The following is a 21,864-nucleotide window of genomic DNA, read 5'->3' as shown; positions in this document are numbered from 1 at the left end:
TATGTTGAGTCTTTCAAAATGTTGAGTCTTTCAAAATACTCAAATTGGAATTTTAAGGAACATAACCACCAGATATGTTGGGTCTTTCAAAATGTTACTCCCTCCATCCTAAAATATAAGGATTTTTAGCATAGTAATAAGTCAAACATTTTTAACTTTGACTATTTATAGAAAAAACATAAAAAAAGATCAATCATGTAGAATTGATGTTACTAGATTTATCATTAAACAAACTATCAAAATATGCAACTCTTTTTATTTAAAACATTTTATTTTTATAGACATTGTTGGTCAAAGTAGCATTTTGGAGACCGTGTCATAGTCCAAAAGTTGTTATATTTTGGGATGGAGGAAGTACTCCCTTCGGTCCCATAAATTTTGGCGTTTTGGACATTGACACGATCTCTAAAATATATATCTTTAACTATATTTTTGTATTATAAATATATAAATAAATACATTTTATATTGAGTCTTTCTAAATGCTACTCCCTCCGGTTTCTTAATTTTTAACGTTTTGGATGATGACACGGTCTTTAAAATTTATCTTTGACTTTGTTTTTCTCTTATAAAATTTTCACTGAGTAGTTCTTTGATGAGTACACATAATTGTGAATTTTTCCCTTACACTCCTTTTGAAGTGATTCCCTCCTAGGAGGATAAAATTTAGTTCCAATATATCTTTGTTGTATGAATTTAGTTCCAATATATCTATGTTGTATGCCGATAGAAGTTAGTATGCGTAGGGAATCAATAGGGGTTAGATTGCTTGGTTTATAATTAGGGGCTTTAACCCATATTTTACTAAGATTAGCTAGGGCTAGTCTTAATTATCACTTTATTAATCGCAGTAACGTTTTCCTTTTCCTTTACCACTTCATTATTTAGGTATGGAGTATGTATAACACTCTTGATGAGATCTAAAAAAACTTGATGTCAACGCACGTTATCAAACACATACGGATTAATGTTACCATCATCACATTAGATCACTACTATAGCACATTAAGGGATTGAACAATTAATTCGAAATCCCCCCATAGTACAAAACATAAACTGCTCAACAAAGTCTTTATTTATTGAGCTCAAATATCTCTAACTCTACATGCCTGCATATAATCTAATCCGCTTTCTCGTAGGAACCCCATTTGAAGACGACGTCAATGCAACCATCGTCATCAATCGGACGGAGAGGGGAAACGCTCTTTCAGAATCCTCAAGCTGTGGTCGATAGCATAGATTATCATCTTATTCACCTGTATTCACACAAGAGGTTAGTAAGTTCATAGATACTCTTCTTGAGATAAATAATATATTGCATGTAAAATAAAAATATAACCATTAGATTTTACCCAGTAAACTGGAGTAATCTATTTGGCAATTATTAGCATCGACTATGATCTTTTAAGAAATTTTCAAACATTGGTTAGATCACGTGTAAAACGTGTGATGTGTAACCAGAAAAATAATTAAAAAAATATTATTGTTTGAACTAATGCGTACAAGTTAGGACAAACTTGTTTCTCGCTGATGTTTGGGTTTCTGATCGATGTGGCGTTTGGACGTGACAAAAATGAACTGGCCCACGTAATAATTTATCGGCTTGCATGCACATAGCTAGGCTGATTGGGCTGATGTTGAGCCAAATCATGAGGTTTTTGGGCTGTAGTTACGGGCTTATGCTGGGCCAATGTATGGGCTAATTCATGAGTTCTGTACTGTACGACGTAGGAGGTTTCTAGGCTCTCGGAGAAGTTCTACGCAAATTTATTCCATGAGAATTTGGAGAGGACTCCGCGTCGGACGTCAGAGATTTGTAAAACTCCGGGCACTGTTTCACTATGTGTTAAAGAGATCGGTGGCGGAGCCAGCATTGCCGTGAAGCCCGGACGATTAGTACTGTTTTTGATGGCCGGCTAATTTTTATATACGTCAATGGCTAACAGCAATGGAGACGACAGCGGCAGAGCCCGGGCGGCCACCCAACCTGCCCAGGAGCAGTCCGCCGCTGAAAAGAGATGTTGTAATGTTTCACTGTTCTAGAAAAAATGTGTCAACATGAGTTGTTTCCTTGATGTTTCATCCTTCATGGAAGAATGTTCCGTTGTTTTACCGAAGATGTTTCAATCGGATGCAACACTTAAAGAATGCAGTCTTCAACAACAAAAAACATACGCAACATCCAAAGAAATGAACTGCAGCATATAGAAATGAAAATTGCAACAAATCCTTGCTAACTCGATGCTCCCACCATCCTCACCTTCGTCGGCGGCGCCTCAAGCTCCACCCCCACCTCCTCGTGGCCCTGCTGCCACCGGCGAGATCAGGACCCTAACCGGCGATGGCTGCATCTCCTAGCGGCATTGCCGCTGCTGCCCGCGGTGAGCTGCCGCTGTCGCCCGGCGAGCTTAGGGCCCTAACCTCCGCTCCTCCAGTGACAGTCTTTCTCATGATCGAGTTTATATGTGCTTCCTCATACGCGTGGTGAAGAGTTCCTCCATTGCGAGAGAGAAATGAGAAAAGGAGTGGCTGAGAACAAGTGGTAAAATGGATAAAGAGATGGACGGTGGATGTTGGTGCCCCTTAGGGTCCGACGCGAGTCGCAGAATCAGACGCTCGGGACAAAGCATTTTTCCTGAGAATTTGGTCCGTAGTCTTACGAAAGTAGATCCATGAGAATTATGTATGTGATGTCGTTTAATTTTGACATCTTATCTAAAGACCATCCTCTCACTCCCTACGTACCGTTCATTTAAGGTGGGCATTTTTCTAGGTCGTCTCACGGAAGTTCTACGCAAATTTGTTCCGTGGAGATTTGGTCGTAAAAGCAAATTTACCAGTACATCACATGAAAAAATTTACGGTCTTTGTGCTAGACACCTAAATAACGTGACATGACTATAGGACACCACAACTATTATTTTATCATTTCCAAGCTAAATAGAAAGAGATATTTAGAAAAGACGCGTTTGTCCGTGACAATAGCTTGTAATGGCCACCCACTACTACATAAAAGCAAATAGAACACGACACTATAAGTGCTAGAAGCGGTAAAACCGACACCTATAATATTTTTCCAGCCCACATAAGCGCGTGTCAGCTAGAACCAGCAACTTTGTGAAGAAATAGGTGTCGGTTCTTAACTAAAACCGACATCAATACAATAAATGCTGTTTTTCTTTAAAAGCCACACCCATAATTTATTATAAAAAAACCAATAAACGCCGACAGCGCCACTGTCACGCCCGGAAATTCACTAGTAAATTCCGAACTAATTTGTGCATAAAATCCTCGTCCAGGAATCAGCCGAGGTACACAAACTGACAATTTAATATACAAATCCATCTTAAAAATAACGTTACATACTTACAAAAGAAAAGAAAACAGCAGCGGAATAACGATCTAGCGATGGCTTCAGCTCCACTCCCACAGGCAGCTCAACTGGGGTATAAGCCAAACGTCTTCTCCTTCTGGAACCTTTATCTTCAACTGAGATTTGATGATTATTGCAAGAATGAGCATATGACATACTCAACAAGCCACACAGCAAATATGCAAGTGCACAAGGATTCCAAAGGATGGCATAATATAGGCTCATTTGCAAAAGCAGCATTTAGCAAAGATTTAAGATAAGTAAAACAGTAGAGTAATTAATCATCAATTTTAATCAACACTGAACAGCACACCCATGCTGCTCAGGCCCAACCAAACCTGAACAACCAACCCCGGTCGTACAGATCAAACCTCCAAACCAGGAATTATCCATTCCAAACCAGGAGTCAAATTAATTATCACATTATTAACATTGATGAGTAGTGTGAGACTAATCACGAAAAACATTGCTCAACTCGCCCATAACCGCGGGCACGGCTATTCGAATAGTTTTACTCTGGCCAGAGGTGTACCACTGTACCCACAAGACACGATTCCACACATGTTGCCATGCCCCGAAGTACCACCACGGCACTGCAAAGGGGGAAATCGTGACAGTACCCTTCGCACAACACAACTCACCACAGTGCACCATTCCTGGATCATAATCACCCCCTCAAAAACCAGAGGCATGGACTCCCCAGCGACCCCCACGGACTTCTCGCCGCTTCTCAGTCTGGCACCCCGCAATGAATCATGCTATACAAAAGGTAAAGCCGTTGCCCACGCTGGCTTGTGGTTGGCACGGTTAATGTCTCGCAACAGTAGCTCGCGAACCGGTCCTTAATTGCCATGAGCACGACTTTCAAAACCATGTGCTCACAACCCACCTTTAATCAAGTTTTAATTATCAATTAATTATCATAACACGATTAACCATCGTGAGCTACCATTAAATATAACCATAAATAATAATGTAGTATATATGATTCATCCCATTAGTGAGCTAATGTTTCTAAGCATGGCTAAGCAATTATATATATATGTAGCATTTAGCTAAACCAAACCAATATATAAGGTTCTAGCTAATCAAATTATAACCCATAGGAAAATAAAGTCATCTTCGGCCATTAATTAATTGGGAAAGGTTCACCACCCGGTGACATTCGAAAACAATGCATAGTTGAAATAAAATAATAGCTTTAAACGGGTTCAACATGCTCAAAGGGTTGTTTGGGATCTGTGTGACTTGCCATGAGCTTCCGCAAACACTTCCGAACCTTCCTCAACGAAAACGCTCTCCTTCGGAACGTCGGAAACTAAAGCGAAAAAACAAAATTCAACAAAACAGTACAAAAACAAGCATAAACAGTACATGTGGATATTTTTAACATGTAGATCCTGATTTTAGAAAAATTTAGCAACTTGAACCACCTGAAACGGATCTACGATTATTTAGTTATGATTTTCCGAAGATTTAATCTATTAGAAAAAAGGAAAAAGAAAAGATGATGATGTCACGATGACGTCATCAACGGCAGCCACGGCATGGGTGGCGACCTCGCCGGAGCTAGAGAGGTCGGCCGGCCTATCTAAGGGCATCTACACGTAGAGGATGACGTCGCGAGCTCAACGATACTCACCAACGCGACGAACGACGACGGATGACGGCCGGCGACGAGAGGTGGCGGCGGTGGCTTGGACCTCGCCGACGGCGGCTAGCTACGGCGGCCGGCGACGAAGGGGGAGGCGCGGCCGGGGTTCCTCACCTCCGTGCGCACCTAACGGCGGCGAGGGGAAGCGGCGGCGACGGCGGAATCGACGGCGCGGCGCGGCTGGGCGTCGGCCGGCGACGGCGGCGGCTTGCTCGGCGTGGCGGCGGCGCTACGGAGCACGAGAGAACTCGGGAGATGGGGCAAACGAAAGAGGAGGACTAGGGGGTCCTATTTATAGCCTTGGATTGAAGAGATCGGACTCCTCCCGCAAGAAATCGATCCGGAAAATCAAAAACTCGGTTTTGGAGATAAACTCGAAAATGAGTTCGATTCGGATAAAAATACCCAACGATTTGCTCCGATTATTGGGGGAGAGGATAGAGGAGGATAAGAGGAATATTTCCCCTCAACTAATTTGCAAACGGAGCTCGGGATGTGGCGGATTCAACGGAGGAAGCGGCGGCTGCACAGGGCACAGCACGGGCGGCTCGGCTGTGTCCATGCTTGAAGATGAATAGTGCCAGGGAGGCAAACTAGACTTTCGGCTGGCTGAGAGGAGGGGAGGCCGGCGGCTTGGACTGGGCCGACGTGGGCCACTTGGCCACGCGCGAGGAGGCAGAGAGTTGGGCTGAAATCAGCCCAACGACTTAGGAGAGGATTTAAAAACTTTTTCCAATTAAAATAATCACTGAAATGATCTTTGAATTGTTAAAAATACTTCCAATGCTCAAATAATTTCAAGAAAAATCCTGAAAATACTTGGACAATTAAAATACATGGTTAAGTATTTTCAGGATTTTTCTTGAAATTATTTGAGCATTGGAAGTATTTTTAACAATTCAAAGATCATTTCAGTGATTATTTTAATTGGAAAAAGTTTTTAAATCCTCTCCTAAGTCGTTGGGCTGATTTCAGCCCAACTCTCTGCCTCCTCGCGCGTGGCCAAGTGGCCCACGTCGGCCCAGTCCAAGCCGCCGGCCTCCCCTCCTCTCAGCCAGCCGAAAGTCTAGTTTGCCTCCCTGGCACTATTCATCTTCAAGCATGGACACAGCCGAGCCGCCCGTGCTGTGCCCTGTGCAGCCGCCGCTTCCTCCGTTGAATCCGCCACATCCCGAGCTCCGTTTGCAAATTAGTTGAGGGGAAATATTCCTCTTATCCTCCTCTATCCTCTCCCCCAATAATCGGAGCAAATCGTTGGGTATTTTTATCCGAATCGAACTCATTTTCGAGTTTATCTCCAAAACCGAGTTTTTGATTTTCCGGATCGATTTCTTGCGGGAGGAGTCCGATCTCTTCAATCCAAGGCTATAAATAGGACCCCCTAGTCCTCCTCTTTCGTTTGCCCCATCTCCCGAGTTCTCTCGTGCTCCGTAGCGCCGCCGCCACGCCGAGCAAGCCGCCGCCGTCGCCGGCCGACGCCCAGCCGCGCCGCGCCGTCGATTCCGCCGTCGCCGCCGCTTCCCCTCGCCGCCGTTAGGTGCGCACGGAGGTGAGGAACCCCGGCCGCGCCTCCCCCTTCGTCGCCGGCCGCCGTAGCTAGCCGCCGTCGGCGAGGTCCAAGCCACCGCCGCCACCTCTCGTCGCCGGCCGTCATCCGTCGTCGTTCGTCGCGTTGGTGAGTATCGTTGAGCTCGCGACGTCATCCTCTACGTGTAGATGCCCTTAGATAGGCCGGCCGACCTCTCTAGCTCCGGCGAGGTCGCCACCCATGCCGTGGCTGCCGTTGATGACGTCATCGTGACATCATCATCTTTTCTTTTTCCTTTTTTCTAATAGATTAAATCTTCGGAAAATCATAACTAAATAATCGTAGATCCGTTTCAGGTGGTTCAAGTTGCTAAATTTTTCTAAAATCAGGATCTACATGTTAAAAATATCCACATGTACTGTTTATGCTTGTTTTTGTACTGTTTTGTTGAATTTTGTTTTTTCGCTTTAGTTTCCGACGTTCCGAAGGAGAGCGTTTTCGTTGAGGAAGGTTCGGAAGTGTTTGCGGAAGCTCATGGCAAGTCACACAGATCCCAAACAACCCTTTGAGCATGTTGAACCCGTTTAAAGCTATTATTTTATTTCAACTATGCATTGTTTTCGAATGTCACCGGGTGGTGAACCTTTCCCAATTAATTAATGGCCGAAGATGACTTTATTTTCCTATGGGTTATAATTTGATTAGCTAGAACCTTATATATTGGTTTGGTTTAGCTAAATGCTACATATATATATAATTGCTTAGCCATGCTTAGAAACATTAGCTCACTAATGGGATGAATCATATATACTACATTATTATTTATGGTTATATTTAATGGTAGCTCACGATGGTTAATCGTGTTATGATAATTAATTGATAATTAAAACTTGATTAAAGGTGGGTTGTGAGCACATGGTTTTGAAAGTCGTGCTCATGGCAATTAAGGACCGGTTCGCGAGCTACTGTTGCGAGACATTAACCGTGCCAACCACAAGCCAGCGTGGGCAACGGCTTTACCTTTTGTATAGCATGATTCATTGCGGGGTGCCAGACTGAGAAGCGGCGAGAAGTCCGTGGGGGTCGCTGGGGAGTCCATGCCTCTGGTTTTTGAGGGGGTGATTATGATCCAGGAATGGTGCACTGTGGTGAGTTGTGTTGTGCGAAGGGTACTGTCACGATTTCCCCCTTTGCAGTGCCGTGGTGGTACTTCGGGGCATGGCAACATGTGTGGAATCGTGTCTTGTGGGTACAGTGGTACACCTCTGGCCAGAGTAAAACTATTCGAATAGCCGTGCCCGCGGTTATGGGCGAGTTGAGCAATGTTTTTCGTGATTAGTCTCACACTACTCATCAATGTTAATAATGTGATAATTAATTTGACTCCTGGTTTGGAATGGATAATTCCTGGTTTGGAGGTTTGATCTGTACGACCGGGGTTGGTTGTTCAGGTTTGGTTGGGCCTGAGCAGCATGGGTGTGCTGTTCAGTGTTGATTAAAATTGATGATTAATTACTCTACTGTTTTACTTATCTTAAATCTTTGCTAAATGCTGCTTTTGTAAATGAGCCTATATTATGCCATCCTTTGGAATCCTTGTGCACTTGCATATTTGCTGTGTGGCTTGTTGAGTATGTCATATGCTCATTCTTGCAACAATCATCAAACCTCAGTTGAAGATAAAGGTTCCAGAAGGAGAAGACGTTTGGCTTATACCCCAGTTGAGCTGCCTGTGGGAGTGGAGCTAAAGCCATCGCTAGATCGTTATTCCGCTGCTGTTTTCTTTTCTTTTGTAAGTATGTAACGTTATTTTTAAGATGGATTTGTATATTAAATTGTCAGTTTGTGTACCTCGGCTGATTCCTGGACGAGGATTTTATGCACAAATTAGTTCGGAATTTACTAGTTAATTTCCGGGCGTGACAAGTTGGTATCAGAGCCATCTCGACTATAGGATAAGCCAAATGGTCAAACCTTAAGGACTAATTTTCCGAAAACATGATTTGTGAAAAAAAAAACCAATAAACGCCGACAGCGCCACCCTCCCCTCCGCTCTCTCTCTCCACCGCTCTCTCCCTCTCTCAACGGTTTGGCGAAGGTGGCGGCGGCGGCCCGGTGGCGCGCCCTTCCCTCCGCCAGATCTGGCGGGATGGGAGGCAGCGGCGGTCCGGCAGCATGTCGGCGGCACCCTCCCTCCATTAGATCTAGAGGGAGGTAGTGGCGGCTTGGCGCCTGCCCACAGCAGCGGCGACGGTGGTGCTGAAGACAGTGGCGCCCTCCTCTCCATCTGACAACGGTGCGGTGGAGGAGAAGGCCGACGCGGAGGGCGATGTGACGGCCGGCGACACAAAGGGCGATGCTTCTTGTGTTAACGTGTGCTTGATATGTTCTGTGTTATGTGTTCTTGAGGTCGGCCGGCTTGATTCGTGCTCTGTTGCTCTTGAAGTTCTTGATGTGTATTCTTGACATGTTCTTGAAGTTCTTGATGTGTGTTCTTGATCCGTGCTCGGGTTGACTTGATTTGAGCCGATCCGGTATTTTTTTTTTGGCTCGTTCATCCTTATAGGTGTCGGTTCTAAATCGACACAGGAACCGGCACCTATTTGGTTTCACAATCAGTGCCGCCTCCGTGGTGTGGGTTCGGAGAACCGACACCTATGCCGTGTTCCAAACCAGCACCAATAGCCCTTTCTGTAGTAGTGACCGCGCCATTAACGTTGTTGCCGCTTTATAGGTTTTTAGAGGAGATTGGAGAGGGAATGTGAAAGTGGACTCGTAAACTCTCGAGGGGCATCACCTCATTATATGCATGTCATTCAAATGGTTATGTAAAAAAAGTTGAAAAAAAACAACAAATAGATTAATATGTGATAAATTACTTCACAAACATGCAAGTTAAATTTAACTTCTACAAGTTGCTAAAAAAAATTAAACTATGGGTAGGTAACGTATATTTGCAATCAATTTTTTTTCGTTGTAACTTGTAAAAGTTAAATTTGACCACGTATGTTTGAAGAGTGATTATCACATATTAATCTATCTTCTTAAACTTTGTCATAACTATTTGGATGATATGCAAACAACAAGATGTCCCATTGAGAGTTTAGAATAGTTTCTCGAGGGTATGTGGGCTTGGGTCCATTTTGAACCACACCTAGCTGCGTTACAACATCCACATATGTAAAGTTTTGGCGTGTCACATCAGATATTATATAGGGTATATAGGGTGTCGCAAGAGGTATTCGAGCACTAATAAAAAACTAATTACATAATCCGTCAGCAAAGCGCAAGACGAATTTATTAAGCCTAATTAATTGTCATTAGCAAATGTTTAATGTAGCACCACATTGTCAAATCATTGTGCAATTAAGCTTAAAAGATTTATCTCGCAAATTAGTTGCAATCTGTGCAATTAATTATTTTTTAGCCTATATTTAATATTTCATGCAGGTGTTCAAGCGTTCGATGTAACAGGGTGAAAAATTTTGGAGTGGGATCTAAACAGGACCTGAATTGTCTTTTTTTTCACGATTTTTCTCTCCATTTGACTCAGAAATAATAAATAGATGCAGTGCCACCTAGCAAATTACTAGTTAGTCAACCATGTCATGGTTCCAGGTGTCCAGCAACAAACTTCCAGTGTCCTACAGCTAATTTTACCAATTAGTTCTGTGATGTTTGCACAATCACATCGTTTAGTTTTCACCATCTTACCCCCAACCATCCACTCCCTTGATACCATTCATTTAACCGGTTGTTTCGCTGCCCTAGCTGCTGCAACTGCCGCCGTATAAATCTAATGTTCGATATTGTAGTTGTGCCTTCAATCTGGGCAGCTTAAGATCCTGATTCTGAGAAGCAGATCTTACCGAATCAGCCTCTTACAGAGCTTAAGATTTTGAGAAGCGGATATTTGGTAACCAGTTGTAAGAATCTGAAAAAGCTAGGTTTCCTAGCTTCTAACTTATAGTTCATTTGTTTGGATTCTACAACTAGCTTCTCAGAATCTGAAAGAAAAACTAGATTGTTTGGGAAAGCTGCAGCCAACTAAAACTCTCTCCAAATAGGAGCTTCATCTTTTCCTTATACTTATGGAGAGTACGACATTGCTCTGAAGGCTGACTAGGCATTATCTCATCCTGTCATCTACTCTTCTTTTTTCTCCCAAAATTAAGTCAGGTTGTTGTATTAAATAAGAAAAAGGATTACAACACTCTCGTTACAAGAAAGATGAACTGACAACAGATATAGAGCTTCGTATGTTGGACCACCTAAGAGAGATACGAGTAGACGAGCATAGCCACAAACGTATCTTTGTTCCTCCCACAGACCAGCAAGTCGACCTCACATAAAGTCGGTAACTCGAACCCTAAAGTTGTCGTTTCTCTGGCAGATCAACAAGCCGACTTCACATTAAAGTCAGCTAAAGTCAGCTCTAGCAGCAACAAATAGATCATTTTTAAGTTAAAAAAAACAAATAGATCATTTGTGACCCAAGCATCAACCCGACAAAAGGGTGGTCTTGTGTTTTTGAATGGGCCTCGCGAATGTAGTGGCTCTAGTGAAGGAATATGAAAGGAATAAGTTCATCTGAGATCCCTTAACTTGTCAACAAATCCGATTTTCGTCTTTCAACCGTAAAACCACATACAAATGGTCCCTCAACTATCAAAATCAGTGCAGATAAGATCCCTTGGCGGTTTTGGCTGATGTGGCGCCTACGTGGCTAATTTGACTCAGTCTTCAACTGACGTGGCGCTTACGTGACAATTCGATCCGAAAAAATAATAAAACTCGTGGGACCCACATGTCAGTTACACAAAATATAACAATTTAAAAATGGTGGGGCCCACGTGGGCCCCACATGTCAGCCTCACTCCTCCCTTCATCCCTCTCCCTTCTCTCTTCTTCCTCATCCTCACTCTCTTCTTCCCTCTCCCCTCTCCCTCTCCCTCTCCCTCTCTCCTTCCTGGGTGTACCGGAGCGGACGGGCGGGTGGGCGGCGGGGCAGGATGTGGCGTCTACGTGGCTAATTTAACTCGGTCTTCAACTGACATGGCGCTTACGTGGCAATTCGATCTGAAAAAATAATAAAACCCATGGGACCCACATGTCAGTTACACAAAAAATAATTTAAAAATGGTAGGGCCCACATGGGCCCCACATGTCACCCTCACTCCTCCCTTCATCCCTCTCCTTTCTCTCTCTTCTTCCTCATCCTCACTCCTCTTCTTCCCTCTCCCCTATCTCTTTTCTTCCCGGGAGTGCCGGAGCGGACGAGTGGGTGGGCGGCGGAGCAGGCGAGCGAGGCAGGCTGTCCAAGCTCTGGCGGTCCCGGGAGTGCCGGAGCGGACGAGCGGGTAGGCGGCGGAGCAGGCGAGCGAGGCGGGCTATCCAAGCTCTGGCGGCGGCGGCTTGGCGAGCGCCACGACGGGGATCCCCAAGACGGTGGACAACGGCGCTTGCGACGGGAGCCTCGACCGAGGGAGAGGAAGCATCGTAGTGGCCGGAGCCAGGGTGGTGGGTGCCACGGCGGGGGCCAGGGTGGCGAGGGTGGTCGGCGCAGGAGTCGGAGAGGCTCGACCGCGGGCTCCGACAACGAGGACGACCACTCCGGTGCCATCACCACCGCGCGCGCCAAGAAGGCGCCGCCCTCCATCGTCGTCACGCTCAAGAAGATGGAGTTCGACGGCGGCGGTACTAAGGACGGGGATGCGGCTGGTGCAGGACCTCGCGGCAGCGCTGACCACCGCGCCGTCGGTCTCCTCCAACAAGACGCCCGCGCCCGCCACCGCGCCGACCACCCCCACCACCCTGCCATCTACGTAGACCAATCCTCCATTAACAAGAGCAGTAGAGCACCCAACTAGCATCTACTACATGCTAGACTTCTAAACAATAAGAGATTTAGAAAACTCTGAGGACATGATCTCACCAAAACCAGCAAACAAGAGAAGTGCATTCATGAAATTACCGGCGATTCTCGATCATCTCGCCGATCCAGCGTCCGTAGCAACAGAGCAATGGGGCTCCTTCATAGGAAGGTGTGTTTCCCTGCCCATAAGGCTGGGCCCCACATGTCAATGACCCATTTCTCTCTGACTTAACATCGTGACAGGCTTCCGCAAAGGAGTGATCATCTCATCGATGCAGCGTCCGTAGCAAAAGGAGTGTACAGACTCCTGCCAAGTGGGTTCGCAATGCCATAGGAATGAGCCGCTTGCAAACGGCAGCAACCAGAGGCACAAAAATGAACAACAGCGACCCAAGGCACACAGCAACAGGGACATATTCACCAACACCACGCAACAAGACTACTCACGAATCAAGATAAAATGGAGAGAACTCCACGAGGAGGGAAGAGGTGTGCAGATGAAATGAAAAAAAAAAGGCCGAATGGCTACAAGTTGGCACCTTGGTATATCAGCCATTCGGCCATAGAGATTTGTATGCCCGTACAATGACCAGTTCCATATGTATAAGGAAATACAATCAGATCGTTTTGATGAGATATTTCATTTGCTGGTTTAGTTCTTAATTTTGTGGTTATGTTTCAACTTTCAACCAAACAATATATATTTGTTGATGTCCTTTAGCCTAGTTATGAAGTTGCAATTAGAAAGGAGACCTAGAGTTCAATTATTGTTTAAAATGTCTGCCATTTGTTTTTTGTGAGTAATCCAATTAAAAGTGTTGCTTCATCTTTCTGGATATATGGGGTGATAAGCTTAAGCCTAGGACTACACATACTAACATACTTCGTGCCAAATGGTTCAAAATGGGTACGCATTGGAAATGTGTTACTTACCTCTAATTTGTCTTCTTTGGCCCTGTGGTTCTTAGGAAGTCTTCGGAAGTCCTCGGTTAAGCTGAGACACTCCTTAACATTCTCGGGTGATACAAAATCCAAGGCAATCTTGGTGCAGGACTGCAACATAGCATTAATAAGAAATTAGCTACAAAAACATGTGAAACTTGGCAAGTATTTCAACCCAGTTCTCAAGTATGCAGTGCTGCAAGAAGTCACGGTACTGAAAGAGTACACTGAAAAAATTACCTTAAGATTCCGTACTTGATGAGGACACCCAGCAGGAATGAATACTGCCTCCCCAAGTTTTTGTACAAATGTCCAAGGCTCAATTCCTAAATGAGCATCTCAGGATTTCAAATAACCTTTCAACACAACCATTTGCTATTACAAATAATTACTACAAATCCACAACATCACATTAGCAGATAAAGGAACTCACCATGCTCCTCCTTGAGTTTTCTCTTGTGTTCTTCTGTTAGATAAAATGTTTCATCATGTACAGGGTTACATACCTTCAAAAAACATAAGGTGGCATTAAGCATGATGGTCACAAGTGCAAGGTTGTTCATAAATCACGCCCATACTTACCTTTTGAACTGCAGAACAGTATATATGGCGAAATTCCTTAGAATGCTTGTCGAGATACAATTTCAGTTTTGGAACATCTTCCCTCCTAAAAATATCCCATAAAGCACCTCCCTTGTTGGTCTCACTGTTTATAGGACAGGACAACTCATTTGCATCCCCACAGATTTTAGGAGATGTATAATTTCCGTCTGCATTCCCAGAACACTCCTTTTCATTTTGCGCTGTATGTCTTCTTTTCAAACTTTTTATTGCATCTATTTGTTCCTCGGAAGGGTCAACTTCAGCAGTATGCATCAAAACGTTAACCTAATAAAAAGCCATCATAGGTTTAGATGAATAAACAGAACAAGATGCCAGTGTTATAAGCTAACAATTTCACTGTGGGAGAAGAATAGTCAGTAGTTTGCATAATCAACTAGCTGTGTCAAGAGCACTGTTGTCTCAGTGTCTTGAATTACAAGCAAAAAATGGTCTCAGGTAAATAAGGAAGCAGGATCTCATTTTATATACCACAGTTATTTTTTTTAAAAAAAAAAAAGAGTAACTTTAAGTCTTCAAAGAAGAAAATGAACTTGCCCAAGGACTCTTCATGAACTATATGAACCATAAATGGCCATAGTATTATAACAACTTACTGCATCAGACAAATCGCAGTGAAGCTTTGTAACAGAATCTCCTCTACCAAGTTCCTGTGCATAGCCATAAGCTATATATGATTTTGGGCCCATGTCAAGCTTTAAGATGTCATCAGGAAGCAAGGTTGAGACATTCAGCAAACCAGACTTCAAGTTTGTGTATGGTTGAAAAGGTAAAGAATTCATGTATTTAACTCCATGGGAAGGCAAAAGCTCTTCAAAATGATTTGATGTAGGCCAGTCCTTCAATTTAAGCATTTCAGGCCATAGATTTTGATACATCCGACCTTCATAATACCCATTGAAGAAGTCTTGAGTGCATATCTCGACCTGGATTACACAGACACAGAATATTACGTTTTTTTCTTTTCTAGTTTATGATAAATGAAAATTACAATAGGTGCACTGATGGGGGTCATATGTTTTCATGCATCATCCTTAACCACTATTAAGATAGAGTTTAAACAAAACTGTTTGAAGGCAATCCCCTAGTAAAATACATGCTCCCTTCAAAATGTGTTTACTGTATAAAATTTCATATTATCAGATAGACAACTATAAGAAAAGAAAATTATAGCTCAATACAGTAAAAATCTTTCTGGCAAATGAAGAACACATGAGACTAGACTGCATAAATTTCTAGTGTGATGCTGAATGTGATGTGTGTTATTTACTTATTTTTCGCATGGTCAATGGATACAAAAAGAAGGGGGTCCTTCATGCTAACAGACACCCTCTGTACTCAGGAACAACTCAGTCTTTAAATCTTCAATTCATACATAAGTTCTGCGTGTTGACAAGAGAAGTAGTGATCTACAGTGTGGAATCGATGGCACCCAGGATTTAATTATGTTGAGTCAATAATGAAGTAAAGAATGTTAATTAATACAAGTATCTGGATTTGGCTTGTGTGCGACGCAACCAACTGCAGACACCCTTGGGAGCAATTCTGATGTCTTGTTTCATATACTACAAAGTGGGTCCTTTTTTATGTAACTATTAGCTGTTTGCTCTCAGCGTGTTATGCCAATGTAACACAAGAAAAATGTGGCACAGCTTTCAGGTTGACAACTCATTTACAAAAAAAAGGGCATTACTACAAATACAATTTCACTAGAATAGCAGCACTGATCGCTCTCATAAACAAACTACAGTCAGTATCAATCAAGGAAAAACTACTGTAACATGTATTGTAGATGTAGGAATGTTATACTGACCTCACAGCAAGATAAACAATCAATAGCCTTCACGTTTTTCATCTCAGGACTAGTGCCGGTGCCATGTACTTTAGACCACATATCTGGTGGCTCCCAACTCAAACATGACATTTTCTTGAGAACCTGTTGAACAATTACGGGTTCGCCTTTCACCCAATGCTTCTGGAAGTGTGTGAGATCTTCTGGCTTTCCATTATCCAATGTAGGGCAGTATATGTAGTTATCAGTCGAATCCTCTCTGCTGGCAGCTTTCCTTGAACTTGCATGATCAGTAGAACATGAGCACTCACAAGTGTCTCTACCGATAATATCAGATGGTTCTAATTGTTTACGCATTTGGAAAGCATCCACTTCGAGTTTACTCAACCAGTCTTTTGAAAATATTCGTCTCAACTGAAGAATATGATTACCACACCCACCAAGTTCAGTTGGAGGACAATAAATCTTGTCAGAATCAACACGCCACTGTATGTCCTTAGATTGGTTGCTAGACAGGTCTCCTTGTTTGTAGTTTATCAACTCTGGTACTGAATCACCATCACCACCATGCATGTAGTCAGGTCCTCTATTAGGATAAGAGAACAGTTCTTCCTTACAAGAGCCCATAAGTTTGGCTTCGCGGAGCTCCTTACAACAGACGATGCATAATTCATAGGAGCAGCCTGGACAGCTTCTATGCAGATCAAAGATTGAAGTTTTGCAATGGTCACTGGATCACATGGAAAAGAAATCAGGACACATTTAAAATGAAAAAAAAAAGTATTTGATGAGTGGGAGGCAACCAGCACCAGAATACTCTCTCATCATGCCGGCAGGCAGCCTGCTCCACACTCAACTGAGACAATTCCAATCCTGTGCAGGGAAAGAGATGTACTAAGAAATAGTTGCAAGCTAGCAAGTAAATTACTCAAGATGTTCTAAAGAACTAAGCTTACTTTGAATTTTAGCCTCCTTTTCTATCTCACTCATCTGGTCCTTGTTCAGCTTTGTCAAATGTGGCGCCAAGTAGTGTAGCATGTAGTTGGCATATTTGCTTTTAGTTTCAGTGTCAACCTCATCAGTCCTGACATCTAGTGTATCTGCCTTATCTAACATGGCAGATTCATTGTTTATCCTACTGTTAGCTTCTAATTTATCAATTGCTTTTGCCTGTAGTGCCGCAGTATCAACCCTGCATCTTAAACCTGAGGCAGCAGTCTTCACTCTCCGTTTTACTGAACTACTGCTGTTACATCTCCTGACAAATGGGTTCTACAAGAGGAGAAAAAGAAACACATGTTAGAAACACAGCAAACTGCGAAATATCTTTACAGTTGTGATTTTAAACAAGTTGTATCAGTAATCTATTACTAAACAGGCTTATGAGTCCTTAATGAAATGAAATTGGGGTCCTTCTTGTCAATCTAAAAAAGAACATGTTTAGCCAAATTTCGTCTACTCCCTATGAAATTCACGATCTAACAGAAAAAAATAACACTACCAATGCATCACTGGTACAAGAAGAACACAATTTTCTAGCAATGAATCTAAATCATATGAAGCTAAGAAATCTAACTGCTTCATGTCGCAATGAATCTTAAAAATCTCTAAAACATCAACAAAGCCACAATGTCCATTACCCTGGGTCCATCCGACTTGTCACTGGGATTGCAGCGAGTGCAGTTGCAGATATTTCGACAGAAAGGGCACTTATCTCTAACCTCGGCCTGCTGCATCTCCGGGTACCTGTAAAGCACACAAGCTTTGGTGAGAACTCCACGTCACCTTTCCACATATCTAACTGCAGATGGGGGAAAAAAGATGGATGTGATACTTGTTCTTGATGCATGCGGCGCAGAAGACCTTGTCGCCGCAGAGCTGGCACCTGACCATCTCCTCCGGCCGCGGCTTCACCCTCTTGCATTGGTGGCACGAATTCCCACCCCTCCCGCGTCCCTGCTTCCTGCCGCCGCGGCCGCGGCCGCTGGTGCTCGGCGGCGAGAAATCCTCCTCGTCGACGGTGGTGCCGAGCAGGGGCGCGCTCCCCATCGCCGCCACCGTCCTCATCTCGTCGCTGCTGCTGCCGTCGCCGTCGGTTTCACATGTTTCCACCTCCTCCTCCTCCTCCTCCCCCGCGACCACCACCTCCTCCTCCGGCTCCTCCACGCGCCGCCGCTTGGCCGGCGGCGATGGCGCCGCCCGGCTCCGCCCACGCCCCCGGCACCGGCCCCGGCCCCGGCCCCTCCCCCGCACCGCTCCCCCCCTCCTCCCCCTACCCCTCCCCCTCCCTCTCCCTCTCCCTCTCCCCCTCCCCCTCTCCATCTCCACCCCCCACTCCTCCTCCTCCTCCGTCTCCGTCTCCGTCTCCTCCACGCCGCCGCGGCCGTAAGCCCAGCCCACGAGCACCGGCGGCGCCCCGCAATCCACCGCCGCCATCGCACGCAGCTCGCTCTCCTCGCAACGACGACGACGATACGGGGGGAGATCCGAGCTCACAACTCCTCTCCGGAATCCGGATTCGATCGATCGGGCAGGGGGGGATCGGATTGGGATTTATTTCTGCTTCGGATTGGGTGCTGTGATCGAGGAGCGAGCGAGGCGAGCACGTGGAGCGCGCGCGCGGCGGGGCGGGAGAGGGGAGGAAACCCACGCGTCGCTCGCGTCCTCGGCCTCCTCCTCCTCCTCCGCTGGTTTTGGTTTTTACCGTGGCGCGCATGGTTTCGGTTGGGTTGGTTGGCTCGGTTGAGATTTTTTTGACTCATCACGCTAGATGCGTGCCTGCGTCCGAGTCGATCAGGCTCAGGCTGGCAGGCTCTCTCTCCTCGTGTCGTGCGGCGTTGGGACGCGACGGGGGTGAGGCTGACGGGTGGGGGCCGTTTAGGGTGAGAACGGTATAAAAATTTTCCGACCATATCGATATCGTTCTGCAAAACTAATGTAATAATAATATTTTTACCGATGGTTACCCTTTTTAAAATTTAGTTTTTTTTAATTTCTGTCAGTGTGGCACTGAAGTTGACACTAAATAGATAAACTGAATTCATAAATATGAAAATTTCATGATCGTTTTTAAAAAATAATAAAATAATGATACCGTTTCCGATCATTCCCGACCGTTTTCATCCCTAGGCCCGTTTTTGTCCGGTGGGTCCACATGGCTGTGGGAGGTGTCGAGCGCATCCTGTCTCAACCGTGGCAGGTTCAGGTTGAGACTTTGGCATTGGCAAGTTTGTTTATGGGAACCTTTCCTAATCGATGCAATACACGCGCGAAAAATATGCATATGCTCAATCTGTCGCAACAATCTGTTAGGGTTCTCCCCTAGTTAAGGCCGAGTTGGTCTAGTGCTCAAATTTTCCTCATCATTTCAACAGCATTTTGAAGATATTCAGAATGGAACTATAGCATTTTCTGACAACTTACATATCAAATATTTTCTGACAACTTACATATCAAATGTTTTAGTTTGCTGTAATTAGTGCTTCTAATAAATATATAGTAGCAAATCTGTAGTTCAGTATTTTTATATTTGGTAACTTAGGTCCTAGTGCTCGTCTTTAGGAGCTTGAAGAGCTGGTTTCTGCGGAGGGGTATACAAGAGACGAATCGAGGCTCACAAGGCGAGATAGTGTGGCGGCGCAATTAGGCACCATTAGTGGCAGGGGTTTTTCGTGCTAGGATAGATGGATCGATCAAGCCATACTGATAGTAGCGTGGAGTTAAGCTGGGAGGCGTGGTTCATCTGGCTTTGACGGTGAGTGCAAGGCCAGCGAGCTTGGGCAGTGCGATGGCCTTTGTGCAACTTGAGAGAAGATAAGAGATATGCTATGACAAGTGGGCCATGTCCAAAATGCAATGTTTCGGGAATAAATACCGGCCTAAAATGAAAACTTTGGATTAAGGGTGATCCAATGTGAAACGACGGTACATGGCCTAATATGCAATTTTACTCTAAAAATTTGTATTGTTTTTGTCTGTTACTTTCATCTATAGTTGCCCTTAGTACCATATCGCTTCGCTCATCTCCGACTACCCTATGCTCATTCTCATGTTTTACTTTTCCTATTATAGTGCAAGCCATTTTGATGCTCTCCTTTCCAATTGCAACCCAAGCCGTGTTTTCATTTCGATCATGTTGCCTATCACTCTCACTCCGATCACTTCCCGTTTGATTCGTGTTGTGCTTCTGCACTACTAAAAACAAATTTGGCAAACGGGCATAATAGATTTTTCACATGTGGCCTGTGGTAGAGCAATCGCTTGCCCCCCAAGTGTATGTACAAACCAACATTTTTGCAAATGGGTAGCACAACCGCACGCGGTCAGTTATGCCGCCCGCTTGCAAAAATGAAAAATGCGGGGGAAAAAATAAAAAATCCGAAAATGCTCACCCTAGATCCGACGGCGGTGTCCCCCGCACTGCCGCCACCACCGCTGCCCACGGCGTCGCCAATCGTCGTCACAACAAGCAGATCGTGGTCGCGGACATCGCGCCGTCATGGAGATAAGGCGTGGGAGGAGGGAGAAGGGCTAATGTCGAAGAGGAGGTAGAAGATGTGGATCCGCCACCACTGACCTCCTTGGCAGTGGATCGGCGCCTCCCCTGCAGCCATTATCGGATCTGCGAAAGAGGGGGAGGCCAGTGCCTGCAGATTTGCGTCTCCCCTTGCCGCCGAGTTGTTGTTCAACTTTGAAAGGTGTCAAGTACTCCCTCCCTCCCATAAAAAACGAATCTAGGACCGGATGTGACACATCCTAGTACTACGAATCTGGACATACATATGTCCAGATTCATAATACTAGAATGTGTCACATCCGGTGCTAGGTTGGTTTTTTATGGGACGAAAGGAGTATAATGGTTTTGGTTGCTTCAATCACTGGCGAATATATAATTGTTATTACAGACTGAAGTAAAACGGAGATGGTCATTCTAGCACTTCAATTGTTCTATACTTAATTATGCAGATTTGCTTGCGCACAAGGATTTTGAAAGCCTATTCATCTTAGAGATTGGAGAATATTTTACTTTCATGTTCATCTCATTTGCCAGCACCGTATTGTATCCCATATGGAAGTTTGCAGCAACAATGGAGGTGAGTTCTTTGTATCTAAGTGTTCGGATCTTTAATGCTTCTGGTGGTGGTACATGTCATATGCTGCCTCGGCTTGTGAGGACAAACACATCTCGAATAGATAGATCAAAGAGTTTCGATAATTGTAATGTACATGTTTGTTTTCCCTGAAATATTTTTGAATGAGTTGTTTAATAAATTTACTGTCTGCTGTTGTAGTTTTCGGCACTGGAACTGTCCTAAGTAGATAGCTTAATCTTAGGAAGGATTAGTCTACCACTCTACCACATAGATCATGAAGTAATGCTTGCATATGGTCAAAAATTATATTGACCTTGATTTAATATGGTAGCGAGGCACTAACCCGCGAGTGTACAAAAGGGGTAAACATGCGGTGGAAACCAAACTTAGGTAAAAACTCATGTAAACCCCGACCAAAAAGTCGTCTAAATTTATATAAAAACACACACATGTAAATAATACGATGTAACACAAGCATGTAAAAAATCTTTTCTAAACTAAACTCCTTTTGTGATATATAAAAATAACAAATTACATGTGTTTTACACTATACACATGTAAATTATTGTGATATGTAAAAATAACAAATTCATGCATGCCACACCACAGTAGCACCTCGCATGCTCACCAAACTGTAGCCGCTTGTTGCCAAAGTCTATCTGCCACCGTCGCCACTTGATCCTCCCTAGGTTTTGGGGTAGGGAAAGGGGTAAGAACGAGCACACGATTGGGGCTAGGGAAAGTGATGTATTAATCGGGGGGTACAATTGGTCTTTTTTTAATTTTTCAATCATTTTATCTATTCATTTCTAATTCTTTAACTCATTAGTTCTAGGCTCAGCTAACTGTCGTCCAAAGCTAGGACAAACCGGAGCTTCGTTTAAAAGGGGGGCAAAATTACTTTGAAAAACAAGGGTGTAATCAGAAATTCAACTCAAAACATGGGCAAGAACACAATCGTCCTTGGAATAATGGCTGGAGTCATGA

The 21,864-nt window shown here is 44.2% G+C and overlaps 1 protein-coding gene across 8 annotated transcripts; it reads right to left on the bottom strand.

Annotated features, from left to right (window-relative positions):
- Window positions 1–957: 957 nt before the first annotated feature.
- Window positions 958–18,308, bottom strand: LOC4346966 (lysine-specific demethylase JMJ26). Of its 8 annotated transcripts, XR_010735034.1 has the most exons (12): window positions 17,619–18,308; window positions 17,425–17,530; window positions 16,741–17,056; window positions 16,594–16,657; window positions 15,806–16,514; window positions 14,589–14,918; window positions 13,954–14,259; window positions 13,805–13,877; window positions 13,612–13,697; window positions 13,363–13,482; window positions 2,260–2,494; window positions 958–1,255 (listed from the first exon to the last, which is right to left on the bottom strand). XR_010735034.1 is itself a non-coding variant. In XM_066304172.1 (11 exons), the coding sequence occupies exons 1-11, from the start codon at window positions 18,218–18,220 to the stop codon at window positions 1,178–1,180; spliced, it is 2,790 nt and encodes a 929-aa protein (XP_066160269.1). In that variant the 5' UTR covers window positions 18,221–18,308; the 3' UTR covers window positions 958–1,177. The 8 variants fall into 8 exon arrangements, 5 of the variants coding, with proteins under 5 accessions (XP_066160269.1, XP_066160270.1, XP_066160272.1 ...); XR_010735035.1 differs by lacking the exon at window positions 2,260–2,494 and having other exon boundaries at window positions 13,612–13,727; XM_066304172.1 differs by lacking the exon at window positions 2,260–2,494.
- Between the last annotated feature and the right edge of the window lie 3,556 nt (window positions 18,309–21,864).

Source organism: Oryza sativa, chromosome 9 (assembly GCF_034140825.1).
Source record: "Oryza sativa Japonica Group chromosome 9, ASM3414082v1".
Lineage (NCBI taxonomy): Eukaryota > Viridiplantae > Streptophyta > Magnoliopsida > Poales > Poaceae > Oryza > Oryza sativa.
This window is presented reverse-complemented; position numbering and strand designations above follow the sequence as displayed.

Excerpts from the sequence above, each read along its gene's own strand:
- LOC4346966 (XM_015756863.3), bottom strand. The coding sequence starts at position 18,220 with ATGGCGGCGGTGGATTGCGGGGCGCCGCCGGTGCTCGTGGGCTGGGCT. Across the intron at positions 16,658-16,740 it reads AAAGGAGGCTAAAATTCAAA|GATTGGAATTGTCTCAGTTG; the intron begins GTAAGCTTAGTT and ends TTCCCTGCACAG. Across the intron at positions 12,376-13,362 it reads CCAAAGAAGACAAATTAGAG|ATGGCAGGGTGGTGGGGGTG; the intron begins GTAAGTAACACA and ends TGGTCTACGTAG.